Below are 15,768 nucleotides of genomic sequence, written 5' to 3' on the forward strand. Positions count from 1 at the left end.
TAAAAAAAATTTAGACCAACAACAACAAAGAAAAAACCACAGCACGCTGAAATAAAAAAAAAACAAATAAGGCATGAATCTACGTAGAAAAAGTCTACGTTGAAAGTGTGAGTCTTGTGAGGAATACAAGATTTACAATATTAATAAATTGAAGATTATAATTAAAGATCAGGGTATTGATCGGCAAGCCGAAGTTCATATACGCTAGCTTTGCAAAAATTAAATAATCTTGAAAACATTAAATTTAGGATTTACTTTCGTATATGTTTAAAAATTGAAGCTATGATGATTTGAAGCCTAATTATTCGATAGTTCCTATGGCAGCTATATGATATCGTTTTCCTATTTTAATAAAATTAAAAGCATAATTCTGAACTGTCAAATTATTAATAAGGCAAAAAGAATTTAAACAAAAAATTACAAAATAGAAAAGTTACATAAAAAATATTTTTATTTGTATTTTTTTTGTTTCCGTAGGAGGTTTATGTTATAGTCGTCCGATTTTGTTGAAATTTAAATCGTAATTCTAAAATATTAATCACTAGGAGAGTCGATCTAGCCATGTCCGTCTGTTCATCTGTCCGTCCGTCTGTCCGTCGGTTTCTACACAAAATGGTCTCTCAGTTTTAACGCTATCTGCATAAAACTTTCCCAAAAGTTGCCTTTCTACTGGAGGTAGTACGAAAGTCGGAACGAGCCGGATCGGACGACTATAGCATATAGCTCCCACAGGAACGATCGGAAAAAAAATAAAAAAAATTATAACTTTGCTGTTTTTTAATTTTTTTTTAGTTCTTCGACATATAGTAAAGGGTAAATATTTCAAAGTAACGGTTTAAATTTCATCAGAATCAGACGACTATATCATATAGCTCCAATGGAAACAATCGGAAAAATAAATTATAACTTTGCTGTTTTTAAACAACATCAAAATCTGACGACTATATCATATAGCTCCCATGGAAACAACAAATATATAACAAATTTTTTTTTTAAATTGTAACTTTTCTATTTTGTAATTTTTTTTTTTTTAAATCCTTTTTGTTTTATTAATAATTTGACAGTACAGATCTAATTTTATTAAAATCGGAAATCGATATCATATAGCTGCCATAGGAACTATTGAATAGTTAAGCTGCAAATCATCATATCTTCAATGTTTTTAAACATATAGGCAAGTAAATGATAATTTTAAAGTTTACAAGAATCTTTAATTTTTGAAATAGCTACAAGAGTATATAAACTTCGGCTTGCCGAACTTTCCTTTGCTTCCAACATTTTAAACAATGACGAAATCATGGAAATATAAAAATACGAAAAAAAACAAGTAGTTTCCAAATCGCACTGCATAAAGAACTTTTAATAATTTATATAAAATACCCAATAAACAAGAAAGAAAGCAAACTTCGGCAAGCCCAAGTTCGTATACCCTTGCAGCTATTGCAAGAATTAAATACTTTTGAAAACATTAAAATAATTATTTACTTGCGTATATGTTGAAAAACCTTGAAGCTATGATGATTTGCAGCTCAATTATAAGATAGATATTTTATATATTTTTATTATTTTTATGGGAGCTATATGATATAGTCGTCCGATTTCGATGAAATTTAAACCGTAATTCTAAAATATTTAACCATTACTATATGTCGAAGAACTAAAAAAAAATTAAAAAAACAGCAAAGTTATAATTTTCTTAGATTTTTTTTTTCGATTGTTCCAATTGGAGCTATATGATATAGTCGTCCGATTTTGATGAAATTTAAAACGTAATTCTGAAATACTTAACCATCACAATATGTCAAAGAACTAAAAAAAAAATTAAGAAACAAAGTTATAATTTTTTTTATTTATTTTTCGACTGTTCCTATGTGAGCTATATGCTATAGTCGTCCGATCCGGCTCGTTCCGACTTATATACTACCTGCAATAGAAAGACAACTTTTGGGAAAGTTTCATGCAGATAGCTTTAAAACTGAGAGACTAGTTTTCGTAGAAACGGACTGACAGACGGACATGGATAGATCGACTCGCCTAGTGATGCTGATCAAGAATATATATACTTTATAGGGTCGGTAATGTCTCCTTCACTACGTTGCAAACTTCTGATTGAAATTATAATACCCTCTGCAAGGGTGTGACTATCACGTTCCAGTTTTGAGAATAAGAATGAATCCTTACGTGGCCCAGAGCTATAATTTAGCTTAAGCCATGTTTTGAACGATTGACTTCAATGTTGAACAATAAAATTCCTTGTCGGGCCTCTGGTTTTTTAAAAAATGGTTTTTGTCCCTTTTTTCATATATAGAAGTTTTGGTTATTAAATGTGTGGTTTGTGTCTATTCTTTAGGTTCATTAAAACATTTAATTTCCTGAAGCGGATGACGTGTTTAAAAAAAAGGTGGTAAAGAAAAGATTCCAAACCTATTTTTATAGGTTTTTTTTTTTGTTTTTTCTTGGCTCTATATCTCGTTGCCATTATTATATAAATTATTATATAAATCTCTGTCATTTTAGCTTACAAGCAATTAAAGAAGGCTTGCCCAGACCGTTCTTCATCTTCAAGGTGAAGAAGAACCAATCATATGGGCCCATGCTTAGGAATACTTTTCTTCGTGAAAAGTCCATACCAACAGCGTTTTGGTCCTCTGACTGTAAAACCTTCTGAAGGGCGCCTGTTGCTGCCCTAGATTTATTTACATCATCGGGCAACAGCGTTGCCACAGAGTGTTTTATGCGCCGACCTACGTCCGGCCATTTCTTATGCATTGCCCTACAGAAAAAATCGGAAAAAGTCTTCATTACTGTCATGCGCAAAAACTGGCATAGGTTGTTGCAACACACTGCTCGGCTGCCTCTCGCCATTTGACCTTAAAAGGAACCAGTATGTACCATACGTCCAAACGCGAAGCATTCTTTCTGTCGACGGAAATGGCGAACGGCGCTTAGTCTGTACTACACTGACCGTGAGGGTGTGTGTGTGTCTGTGTGTAATACGCGTCATGTTTGCCGAAGTAAATGCCCAATTTGATTAATCAATTTTATTTAAGAGGGTTAAAGCGTAGCGAGAAACCGCAGAAGAGCATTTTCTTTACCATTAATTTGTGCTGACACTATTTTGATAAATTGTATTTTAATGGGTAACGGTGTTAGTGCTTGCATTTTACACTTTTTCGATGGTTTTAGGTTTCTAAGGTCCTAGCTAATTTTTGTCTGTTGGATTACCAATGTATGGTTATTAGAAGACTGAACCATGTAAAAATGATTAGGCCGCGAGCTATTTTTATCAAATATGTGTACTCCAGGTGGGGACCGATGTTTTGGGTGTAACCTTGCTTGCAGTTTCCACCCTCTCCAACTTTTTACTCTCTTACTCTCTGTCTTGTTTTTGTGTGTCAGTAGCGGGCTCAAAAAAAAGTTCTATGTGGCTTTACTTTTAATCCATTTTTTAAATAAAGAAATGCAAGACGAAATACTTGTTTTATCAGTTAGAAGAGCAGATGCGAAACCATGAGGGCGAGCGGCGAAACTGAAGTACATCGGAACGGTTCCAGAAAATGTATCAGCGATAGCATTGCTAAAACCCGCGGCAACTGTCAAGAAGCTGCGGCAGTCGTTGGGAGTGGCGTCTTAGCATTTGAGATATCATCACATCAAAAATTTTCAGTGCGGCTTAATTGTTGCAAGAATAGTTAGATAATAAATGCCTTAATATAGTTGAAGCCAAAAATCCTTTTACAAATACGAAAAAAAAGTTTTCAGACAATACAGCATACTGTTTTTTTTTGGAGAGCCAGAACACCTATAGAAACAGAACTAGGGTAAAGGCAATGATACTCAAGGCTATGCTATTTTGTGTAATGGTCTCTAGTAATCAAAAATATACTGTTATAGATATTTTCAAACCATTTCCAGGCTAAAGCCATTTCTATGTCTAGTTAACCCCTTTTTGTGGTATTGGCTCAGTGTTCGTACACGTGATTTTTTTGTACCTATACATTCTAGTGTTGTACCATTTATATTATAACTTTTCTTAATTTTTTTCATATTATAGAAAAGTTATTATGTAAATATGTAAGAGGTCCATAAAATTTATTTTTCAAAACTCTTGAAAAATAAACTTATATTCATTCGAAGTACTTGAGTCTGATGAGAAACCTACAGTACTTTGTTATTCAACTTATAATTAACTAAAAAGCAGCCACAACTCAAATATTTATGGCACCAATTGTTCCATATGTGCTCTCTTATGAGGTTCAGAGGATTCTTGGTCATATAGAATAACGATCTGAAGTCATAGCTTACAATAATCGACAAAAATTGAATTAAATAAATCAAAACGTTTGGCAAATAAATTATTCAAATATAATTAAGTTTTTTACTATTATATATATAGTTATATATATATATATATTTAGTTATATATATATATTTATACCCTTGCAGAGGGTATTATAATTTCAGTCAGAAGTTTGCAACGCAGTGAAGGAGACATCTGCGACCATATAAAGTATATATATTCTTGATCAGCATCACTAGGGGAGTCGATCTAGCCATGTCCGTCTGTCCGTCCGTTTCTACGCAAACTAGTCTCTCAGTTTTAAAGCTATCTGCATGAAACTTTCCCAAAAGTTGTGTTTCTATTGCAGGTGGTATATAAGTCGGAACGAGCCGGATCGGACGCTGTAGCATATAGCTCCCATAAGAACAATCGAAAAAATAAATGGAAAAAAAATTATTACTCTGCTGTTTTTTAGTTTTTTGATTAGTTCTTAGACATTTAGTAAGTATAGCATATAGCTCCCATTGGAACAATCGAAAAAATAAATAAAAAAATTATAGCTTTGCTGTTCTTTAATTTTTTTTTAGTTATTCGACATATAGAAATGGTTAAATATTTCAGAATTACGGTTTAAATATCAAAAAAATCAAAGAAAGAAAGCAAACTTCGGCAAGCCGAAGTAGCTATTGCAAGAATTAACTATTTTTAAAAAAAACTTTTTAATTATGATTTACTTGCGTATGTGTTTAAAAACATTGAACCTATGATGATTTGCAGCTCAATTATTAGATAGTTATTTATATATGTTTATTATTTCTATGGGATCTATATATATAGTCGTCCGATTTTGATGAAATTTGAAACGTAAATCTAAAATATTTAATCATTACTATATGTCAAAAAACTGAAAAAAAAAATTTAAAAACAGCAAAGTTATAATTATACCCTTGCAGAGGGTATTATAATTTCAGTCAAATGTTTGCAACGCAGTGATATATATATATATATATATGTTTTTTAATTTTTTTTTAGTTCTTCGTGATAAAGTAATGGTTAAATATTTCAGAATTACGGTTTAAATTTCATTAAAACCGGATGACTATAGCATATAGCTCCCATAGGAACAATCGGGAAAATAAATGAAAACAAGAAAGAAAGCAAACTTCGGCAAGCCGAAGTTCATATACCCTTGCAGCTATGGCAAGAATTAAATATTTTTGAAAACATTAAAATTATGATTTACTTGCGTATATGCTTAAAAACATTGAAGCTATGCTTTGCAGCTCAATTATTAGAGTTATTTTATATATTTTCATTATTTATATGGGAGCTTTATGCAACAGTCGTCCGATTTTGATGAAATTTAAACCGTAATTCTGAAATATTTAATCATTACTATGTGTCGAAGAACTGAAAAAAAATTAAGAAACAGCAAAGTTATAATTTTTTGTATTTATTTTTCCGATTGTTCCTATTGGAGCTATATGATATAGTCGTCCGATTTTGATATTACTTAAACCGTAATTCTGAAATATTTATTCATTACTATATCTCGAAGCACTAAAAAAAAATTAAAAACAGCAAAGTTATAATTTTTTAAAATTTATTTTTTCGATTGTTAGCTTACCCTTACAGAGGGTGTTATAATTTCAGTCAAAAGTTTGCAACGCAGTGAAGGAGACATTTCCGACCTTATAAAATATATATATTCTTGATCAGCATCGGCAAGCCGAAGTTTATATACCCTTGCTGCTATTGCAAATATTAAATATTCTTGAAAACATTAAAATTATGATTTACTTCAAGCTGTGATGATTTGCAGCTCAATTATTTGATAGTTCAAATTACTAATAAATCAAAAAGAAATTTAAAAAAAAAAATTACAAAATAAAAAAGTTAAATTAAAAAAAAATTTTTTTTAATATTTTAATTGTTTTGAAGGGAGCTATATGATATAGTCGTCCGATTTTTGAGAAATTTAAACCATAATTCTGAAATATTCAACCATTTCTTTATGTCGAAGAACTTAAAAAAAAAATTTAAAAACAGCAAAGTTATAATTTTTTTTCATTTATTTTTCCGACTGTTCCTATGGGAGCTATATGCTTTACTTACTAAATGTCTAAATGTCAAAAAATTAAAAAACAGCAAAGTAATAATTTTTTTTCCATTTATTTTTCCGATTGTTCCCATGGGAGCTATATGCTATAGTGTCCGAACCGGCTCGTTCCGACTTATATACTACCTGCAATGGATAGACAATTTTTGGGAAAGTTTTATTCAGATAGCTTTAAAACTGAGGGACTAGTTTATAGCTCCAATAGTAACAACCGAAAAAATAAACAAAAATAATTATAACTTTGTTGTTTTTTAATTTTTTGACATATAGTAATGTCAGTGGTCAAGTGCTAATGGGCTAGTCTTAAGCCCCAAAAAGTCTTAATGCATGATGATTTATAAGAAGAAAATTAAAACAGCGAATTTACAACCTGTTCGAATTGACCACACGACACTTCCCTATGTCGACAACACAACTAACCTGGTCTTCACATCCAACAATACCCTAACCTGGAACGACCACATAAACAGAGCAGTAGGGAAAACGTACGGACTTTTAAGACAACTTAATGTTAGCCAACAGTATCTTTCTCCTGAAATAAGACTATAAGTTGCAAATGCCCATCTGACTCCATCTCGACTGCATGGCATACATAGAAGTTTATAATAGCTGTGATACTACTAGCATTAGAAAAATGAATGTAACGCAAACTTAAATCTATGTTAATTTTATATTAAAAGAAATTGTAATCTAGAATAAGAATATTGTAACTCCGTATCACAACACAACGTGACTAGAACATTAAACTAAGAGTTTAATTACTCGTAGTGCTAGGATGCAAAATAAATTAAAATAAATATATAAATAATAATTAATAGTATCCGTTGCTGGAAACTACACTGAAAGAGTGGGGATACTGCGCCCACACTAGGGATCCAACATTAACGTCCCGCAATACGCAGAAATGATCGGCATCCAGCAGTTCTTAATGAACTCAAGAAATAAATGCTCCTCAAAAAGGTTGCAATCGCTGTTAGGTGGTACGTAAGATGCAAAAAATACTTTTTCGGATGACACATGAACTGAAATGCATATCTGTTCTAGCAGTAAATCATCGTTTGAGAGAAGAATACTTTCTGAATGAAGAGTGCGCCGGACTGCCATAATGACTCCTCCACCTCTAGGACATTTTGTTTTCTTATCATCCCAATCCTTACGATAGATCAGGAACAGGTCAGAATATAAGAACTCATCATTTAAAAAGCTGGAATTGAGCCAAGACTAAACCAATACTATAATCGGACACACATTTGCACAAATCCTCTGGCTTTGCGGTAAAATGAATTTTGCAATGAAATGAAATAAAAATGAAACACAACTAGGGGTCAGTCCAACTTGTTGTTTTTATGAAAGTTTTTCTTTCTATGCACCGGACTAGAGCTCACAGCTGGAAATCCTATGTTAGGAAGCGAATATTTTACCTAACAATCCAGAAATTTTCCAAAAATCTACACCAACGTAAACATTCTGTTTTAGATCAGAAATAATCAATAAAAATATCTGCTCTGTAATGCCTTGGTCTTTTATCTCTGCTAACAATCATCCTTTTATTAAACATTCCGAGTTGTTAGCTGTTCTAATGTGTTCAAAACATATTTTAGCCTTGGATTGACAACTTTCGCACCAGAGAACTCACAGTTGCTCCGGTATCTAACAAGATTATGGACTTTAGTCCTTCGACATAGATTTCAGTACACAAGACAAACCTTTTTCCAAAATGATTTTAGCCGTAATGTACTACGTTTAGTGACTTTTTGGTATTATTGACTTCCGTTGCCTACAGAACTGTTCGAGTGTGTTCCCTCAGCATGGACAGATTTTTTTTACCCAAGTGAATAAGTTAATATCGCAGCGAAGTTTTCGAGTTTCGGATAAAAAACCACTTTAAGAATCTTCAGATATCGAGTTCCGCAACCGCCCTATAAACTTTTCGATCGCGAATTTAAATTCTTCGAACGGTTCTCTGTCTCCCTGTTGTCTTGAATTGATCGGTTCCCAAATATTCATGTCGGTATCGATATCCTTATACTTGCGTCTGAAACATAAACAAAACTTTTCGATCGCGAATTTAAATTCTTCGAACGGTTCTCTGTCTCCCTGTTGTCTTGAATTGATCGGTTCCCAAATATTCATGTCGGTATCGATATCCTTATACTTGCGTCTGAAACATAAACAAAACTGATCCCAAGTGAAAAAAGCGAAGAAATCGGATGAAATTTCCAGTAAGAATGTAGTTACTCTGCAGATTCTGCATCGTTTGCACACGAACTCTGTATGAAAATTCGAGTTTTCAAATTTTCAGCCAACTCTGAATGATATATGACTTTTCTTTGTATCTACATTGAATTTTTCTCGCCTAAAACGTGAGTATCCCTTAAATTAGTTAAAGTGACTAATATCGACCGATGTGCTGTTTACGTGCGATTGGTGTTTCTAGTTGAAATTCCTCTCCACTTACCTCGTTCCATTTACCTCGTTCTACATTATATGTCTCTTGCATGTTTTTTAGATTCTTCGTAACAGGTATCTGTCGCTCAGGAATTACTCTACTACTATTTGCTTCTCCTAGCTCTGCTAGACGTGTCGACAAGTTAATGTAGCGAAGAGACCCCTATGAATAACAACTTGGATAACAAATGTTTTCCTTCTTTAGCAGGTTGTTGGGTACCGCCAACGGGCTGTGTTGACCTAACATAATTGGCTGAGATATTTATGTACCTATAATATTTCTTTTAACTGAATGTATAAGTTGTTGTTTGTATTAATTGTACAATTCATTTGGTTCGTCACGCTTTAAAAATCAAATCACGGGTATGCGTAGACAACTCATTCCAAAAATAATAAAAATGTCTTTAGAATAGCGACTATAGTACTGATCAATTTCAAAATAAAATAATAAATAACGCCTAAAATGAGTTTACTCTTTCGAGGATGACTTCCCTGTTGATTTACCGGTTCAAATCGTGGTCGATTGATCCGCTTAAAATTAACAGAGTTGCAAAAGCATCTATTGGAAAAAAGATTTTAAAGAAGAATTAAACAGAAGAATGTTGGTTGTGAGCCAGATTGGAAATCGCAATCTTATTGCGAAAGTAAACTCCACTCTGGGACGTATGGTCTGGATCCCTGTGAAGCATATAGCTTCGTTAAGGCGCCCCACGTTCTAGACCATTATGTAGCCTATCTTCCAATGGGGCAGTGGTCGGTCTTGTATGGGAGCCGCGGTCATAAATACTTCTAGAGGGGCTATCGCTTTGAAACTTGTACCAAAAATCTAGAAAAATGTTATAAATATATAGGACAAGAATTGGCCAGATCGTACCACTATATCCTATAGCTTTCATAGGAACTATTGGGAAAAAAATGAAAAAAAATTATAACTTTTTTGATTTTTAAATTTTTTGTTTAGTTCATTAAGATATAGTAAAAGTTTAATATTCCCGAGTTTCGGTTAAATATTATTGAAATCGGAAAACTTTATCATATAGCTTTCATCGATACGACACGGAACAGAATGCAAACGTGAAAATTGGCACTCCTAAGGAAATAATAAGCTATTATTTAAAAAAAAAGAATATAAACACAAAACATAACACAAAATTAACAACAAACGACAATACAAACCAACAAACGGCAACAAACTACACCAAAAACAGCAGAAGCACGTTTTTTTTTTTTTTAAATTGAGGGTAGGTTACCTTTAATTGCACTTGAATTAAACATTCTTATATTCTTAAAATACTTAAGAATATTATAAAAAACAAGAAGGAAAGCAAACTTCGCAAGCCGAAGTTCATATACCCTTGCAGCTATTGCATTAATTAAATACTTTTGAAAACATTTAAATTATGATTTACTTGAGTATGTGCTAAAAAAAAACATTGAAACTATGATGATTTGCAGCTCAATTATTAGATAGTTATTTTATATATTTTTATTATTTCTATGGGAGCTATATGCTATAGACGTCCGATTTTGATAAAATTTATACCATAATTCTGAAATAATTAAACAATAATTAATTAAAAACTAAACAAAAAATTAAAAAACAGAAAAGTTATAATTTTTTTTCATTTATTTTTCCGATTGTTCCTATGGGAGCTATATACTATAGTCGTCCGATTTTGATGAAATTAAAACCGTAATTCTGAAATATTAAACCATTACTATATCTCGAAGAACTAAACAAAAAAGTAAAAAACAGCAAAGTTATAATTTTTTTTCATTTATTTTTCCGATTGTTCCTATGGGAGCTATATGCTATAGTCGTCCGATTTTCATGAAATTTAAACCGTAAATCGGAAATATTTTACCATTACTATATGTCGAAGAACTAAACAAAAAATTAAAAAACAGCAAAGTTATAATTTTTTTTCATTTATTTTTCCGATTGTTCCTATGGGAGCTATATGCTATAGTCGTCCGATCCGGCTCGTTCCGACTTATATACTACCTGCAATAGAAAGACAACTTTTGGGAACGTTTCATGCAGATAGCTTTAAAACTGAGAGACTAGTTTGCATATAAACGGACGGACAGACGGACAGACGGACGGACAGACGGACATGGCTAGATCGACTCTACTAGTGATGCTGATCAAGAATATATATACTTTATAGGGTCGGAAACGTCTCCTTCACTGCGTTGCAAACTTCTGACTGAAATTATAATACCCTCTGCAAGGGTATAAAGATTTGTTTGTGCCAAAGAATGCCATCACAACTAAAACTCTAACCAAACACAGAAAAGACAAACCAAGAAAGCTCACAATTATGTACTAAATACAATTCCACTTTTTATTGTAAAATGGAAGTTAATACCTTTATTTATAATATTAAGCACTTTCAATGCACTAAAACTTGTTTTTATTAAGCTTAAAACATTTTTTAAGGAAAGCTTACCCTGCACGTTGCTTACGCTGAAATACCCAATAAATATCATGCTCTCTCTTTCGATGGTATTCTTGAAGAGGACAGGTAGAACAAAACAGAAAGATGAATAAATTCAAATAGCTTGACCAATTTTAAATAAGAATTAGTACATTAAAAATCAAAATTTTGGCATTGATTTTTTTATTTATGGCCTATGGAACCGACCACTGTGCCCACGCTGGGCGCCATTGTGTAGAGTGTGTATTATTGAGATTTGGAATTAATTTTACCTACTCGTGCATAAGGGATTCGTGCCCTTTCTTCTGACTTAAGCGCGCCGGGTGCGGTATGGGTTCTTTCTTCATCCTTTTAACTTACACTGCAACATACATTTTAATGCACTATTCGGAAATCTACTGACTGTAGCAAATGTGATTCAGAGGAATCGGAAACAACTACTACTAGGTGGACTGCGTATCTCTGGAGCGAGCAGGAGGTGTTCGAGATGTTGCAAGCCCTTTTTGTCTTTACCCTCCTTACCTTGAAGACTCGGTTACAAATATTGGCGGTCACCCTTTAATCAGACGTCAAATTAGTTTACTTATCGCATATTCTAGCTTTGAACACTTCTGCGCGACGACCCTTAATAGTGAATTAGTTATACATAATAATGTTCGTTGAACATTTTATTTGTTTTCCTCCACGGAAATTGTTTCCAAAGACAACATAGTATAGACATATATTCCGCGATCCTAGAATACGCATTACAATGTTTATGAGAGCTAGCAACTTCTAGAGTGTACCGATTGTAAAAAACTTTATTTGGTATTACAAGAATTTAATGATTTCTGGCTCTCGTCATACTAACTGCTTAAACTAAAACTTACGGCTGGAAGGTCAGTAAAACTGTAATAGTCTATACGGCATATAATAATAAGGCTCAAAAATATTTATATAGATAGGAATCAAGTGAGGCGTATTGAAAAACTCACGTGAAATCCTTTCATCCACAAGTACGCTGTTTTCACCGTGGCCGCTTACAAGGGATTTTTGTCTAAAAATACTTGAATTTTCTGTGTATCTATTTTTACGCCGCCGTAATCGTTTTAACAAAAGCGAGAGCTGGGTATTCTCTTTGAAAACGGCTTACTATCCATACTGCTGCATTTCCCGTTACATATTTTGTCGTACCAGTTAAATTTTGTTATAAATATGTATTCAAATCAATCAAACAAAACAATCTGAATGCAACCAAGAGAAAATGTGTTCAGCGGGCTGATTTTGTGTTTAAATGGTGGGCGTGGACTCCTTTTTCGCTTGCCTTAACTTGTTGATGTGGTGTCTTTTTCTGGTCAATGTCTCTCGCCAGGCACTCGTTTGGGCACACGTGGATTCGGCAACAAAGTTGAATTGGTACGGTAAAGGTTCACACGCTGGTGTACCGCTACTTGGAACTAGCCTGGGGAACGGCAACATGTGCGTGAAATAAGGTTAGGGGCGCCAGGAACTTGAAGCGCTGCTCGACGAATCTGAATCTGAATCGGGTTACCGAGAATATACCTGCCACGCAGCTGTAGCGCATCCGTTCAAACAGGTAGGTCACTTCGTGACCTTGTGGAAAACGTTGCAATTTAAGTGAATTTGATTACAAAAAAACCTAGCTGCAAAGGAAAATTGTCTAATTGACTGTGATTTACTGCATTTTTACTGAATGATTACTCTGCTTGGTATGATTACTCTGCTTGGTGTTGAATTGGAATGAGCGATATTATGACAGCAGCCACACTTACTGCAGACTGTCACACATACATATATGACCGTGTCACCGACTGAAATTCACCACCCTAATGCAACGGTTAAATTCTGCTTGATCTCTAGCTCCAAATCGCGTTTTTATGTGCAAAACTTGAATGGGATGCGAGAGCGAGAGAATGATATGGCTATAGAACCAAAAACCAGCTGCTTTCATGTGCACACTGAACAGTTAAATCCGATATTTCAGATTTTGTTTTTACCATTTCTGAGTACCTCAAACTCTCAATCATATTACCAGTACCGCGATGAGCCGAATCCGGTGGATCTTAGGCTCTCTGCAAAAATCTGTTAATTAATCCGGTTGGGATCCAAAATTTCCACGCGATGGGCTCTTTAACTCCATTACCGCTTGCGTGCTCGGTACGTTTTTATACAAACTTTTCAGAAAGATTTATATCTGGCAGTCGGGATGCATTTTGTTCTGCGCTACTTATTAAGTCACAGTATTCCGTAGAACTAAATTCTTTGGATTTTAAATCCATTAATAGTTCTGAATCACTAACCAGTTCCTTAATACAATCCTCATCTCTTCTGGACAAAGTATCAGTACGGTATTTTGTAAAAAAAATATCTACAAACGAATAGCCAATCTAGCATACCTGCCGGATAGATATTTTTTTTTTATTAACCACAATAACGAAGCGTGATCGGAATTCCTGAATCCCTTTGATTACTGCGAGGCATTATAATTCACTCACGAAATAATTCCGCTGAGGTCCAGATTATTTTACTGACATGTATGCTAAAAGGCATTTTCACGCCATCATTATTTTTCTGTGTCAACACCCAGCCAAGTCCATGTAGACTAGCCTCGCATAGCAGTAGAAACCTTTTCGAGAAATCGGGTGTGTTTAAAACTGGGAGTCAAAACTACTTGTTCTTCAAGAGATTCAATGCTTTCAGAGCTTACTCACTCCAAACGAGAGGTTGGTTCGTCCTAAGCAAATTGGTGAGCGGTACGCTAATGCTGGCGAAGAAGGAATGGGAAAGTGTTCAATAGCACAGACTTTAGGATCCATTCGATGTTTCCGTCGGCGATTATAAAACCAAATATCTTATTTTGCTCATGTAGAATTTTGACTTTGCAATATTAATAATATATTTTTAAAGCTCACAGCTAACTCAGACAAAAGAGACAAATGAGAATCGAATAAAACGAGAAAGTCGTCCAAGTATACGAAAACTCTATTACGCAAAAGTGGTGGAAACGACTCCATCCATTAACCGGCACTGCGTCTGCGCAGCATTGCAGAGACCGAAAGGATTGTACAGATACAAGGGCCTGTTTTTATTTAATTGGATTGTTACTTTCCTAGCGCTACAAGTACATACAATATTATTTTAATTAGTTACATTATGATTTTTCACGTGGAAACGTCTTATTCATTCGATAAGTAATTTTATTTTATTATTTATTTTCTATTTATTATTTAGATAATTTGGTTCTGTTTTGTAGTTTAATTTAGTTTATTAAAAGTGTCTTAAAGTGCTGCCTAATGCTTAATATAAAATTGTTGTTGCTAGTAATGTTTTTTAGGGAATGAGGCCAAGAGTTCAATAAGCGAACATCATGGACAAGAAATTGTTTCTCCGAACTTGCAAGTCTTGGCCCAATGCTTTCTATGTTTATACCCTTGCAGAGGGTATTATAATTTCAGTCATAAGTTTGCAACACAGTGAAGGAGACATTTCCGACCCTATAAAGTATATATATTATTGATCAGCAGCATCAGTAGGAGAGTCGATCTAGCCCTGTCCGACTGTTAGTCCGTCCGTCTGTCAGTCTGTCCGTCCATTTCTACGCAAACAAGTCTCTCACTTTCAAAGCTATCTGTATAAAACTTTCTTAAAATTTGTGTTTCTGTTGCAGGTAGTATATACGTCGGAACGAGCCGGATCGGACGGCTGTAGCATTTAGCTCCTATAGAAACAAGAGGAAAAAAGTAAAAACAAAATAATAACTTTGCAGTTTTTATACCCTTGCAGATGGTAATATAACTTCAGTCAGAAGTTTGCAACGTAGTGAAGGAGACATTTCCGACCCAATAAAGCATATATATTCTTGATCAGCATCACAAGGAGAGTCGATCTAGCCATGTCCGTCTGTCCGTCCGTATCTACGCGAACTAGTCTCTCAGTTTTAAAGCTGTCTGCATGAAACTTTCACAAAAGTTGTCTTTCTGTTGCAGGTATTACATAAGTCGGAACGAGCCGGATCGGACGAAGTTCACATACCCTTGCAGCTATTGCAAGAATTAAATTTTTTTGAAAACATTAAAATTATTATTTACTTGCGTATATGTTGAAAAACATTGAAGCTATGATGATTTGCAATTCAATTATTAGATAGACGAACGGACATGGCTAGATCGACTCGCCTAGTGATGCTGATCAAGAATATATAAAATGCCCTCTGCAAGGGTATAAAAAAATTTAAAAATAAATTTATTTTTTTATTCCCTTGCAGAAGGTAGGTATAAAAAATACATTTTTTTTTAAATTTTTGTATACCCTTGCAGAAAGTATTATAATTTCAATCAGAAGTTTGCAACGCAGTGAAGGAGACATTACCGACCCCATATATATATATATTCTTGTTCAGCATCACTAGGAGAGTCGATCTAGCCATGTCCGTCCGTTTCTACGCAAGCTAGGCTCTCAGTTTTAAAGCTATATGCATG

At 33.9% G+C, this 15,768-nt stretch overlaps 1 protein-coding gene across 22 annotated transcripts in view; it reads left to right on the forward strand.

The window, feature by feature from the left end:
• LOC128263826 (uncharacterized) overlaps positions 1-15,768 on the forward strand; it is a 457,572-nt gene that overhangs the window by 154,819 nt on the left and 286,985 nt on the right. The window contains exon 1 of one of the 22 annotated variants that reach the window (XM_052999106.1): positions 2,879-3,014. The exons of the other annotated variants lie outside the window; for them this stretch is intronic. Within the exon in view, the coding sequence (XP_052855066.1) occupies positions 3,003-3,014 (12 nt within the window). The 5' untranslated portion in view covers positions 2,879-3,002. Of the gene's footprint in view, positions 1-2,878; positions 3,015-15,768 lie in introns of those variants that run through there. 22 annotated transcript variants of the gene reach the window in all.

The sequence above is a fragment of the Drosophila gunungcola genome, unplaced genomic scaffold (assembly GCF_025200985.1).
Source record: "Drosophila gunungcola strain Sukarami unplaced genomic scaffold, Dgunungcola_SK_2 000019F, whole genome shotgun sequence".
Taxonomy (NCBI): Eukaryota; Metazoa; Arthropoda; class Insecta; order Diptera; family Drosophilidae; genus Drosophila; species Drosophila gunungcola.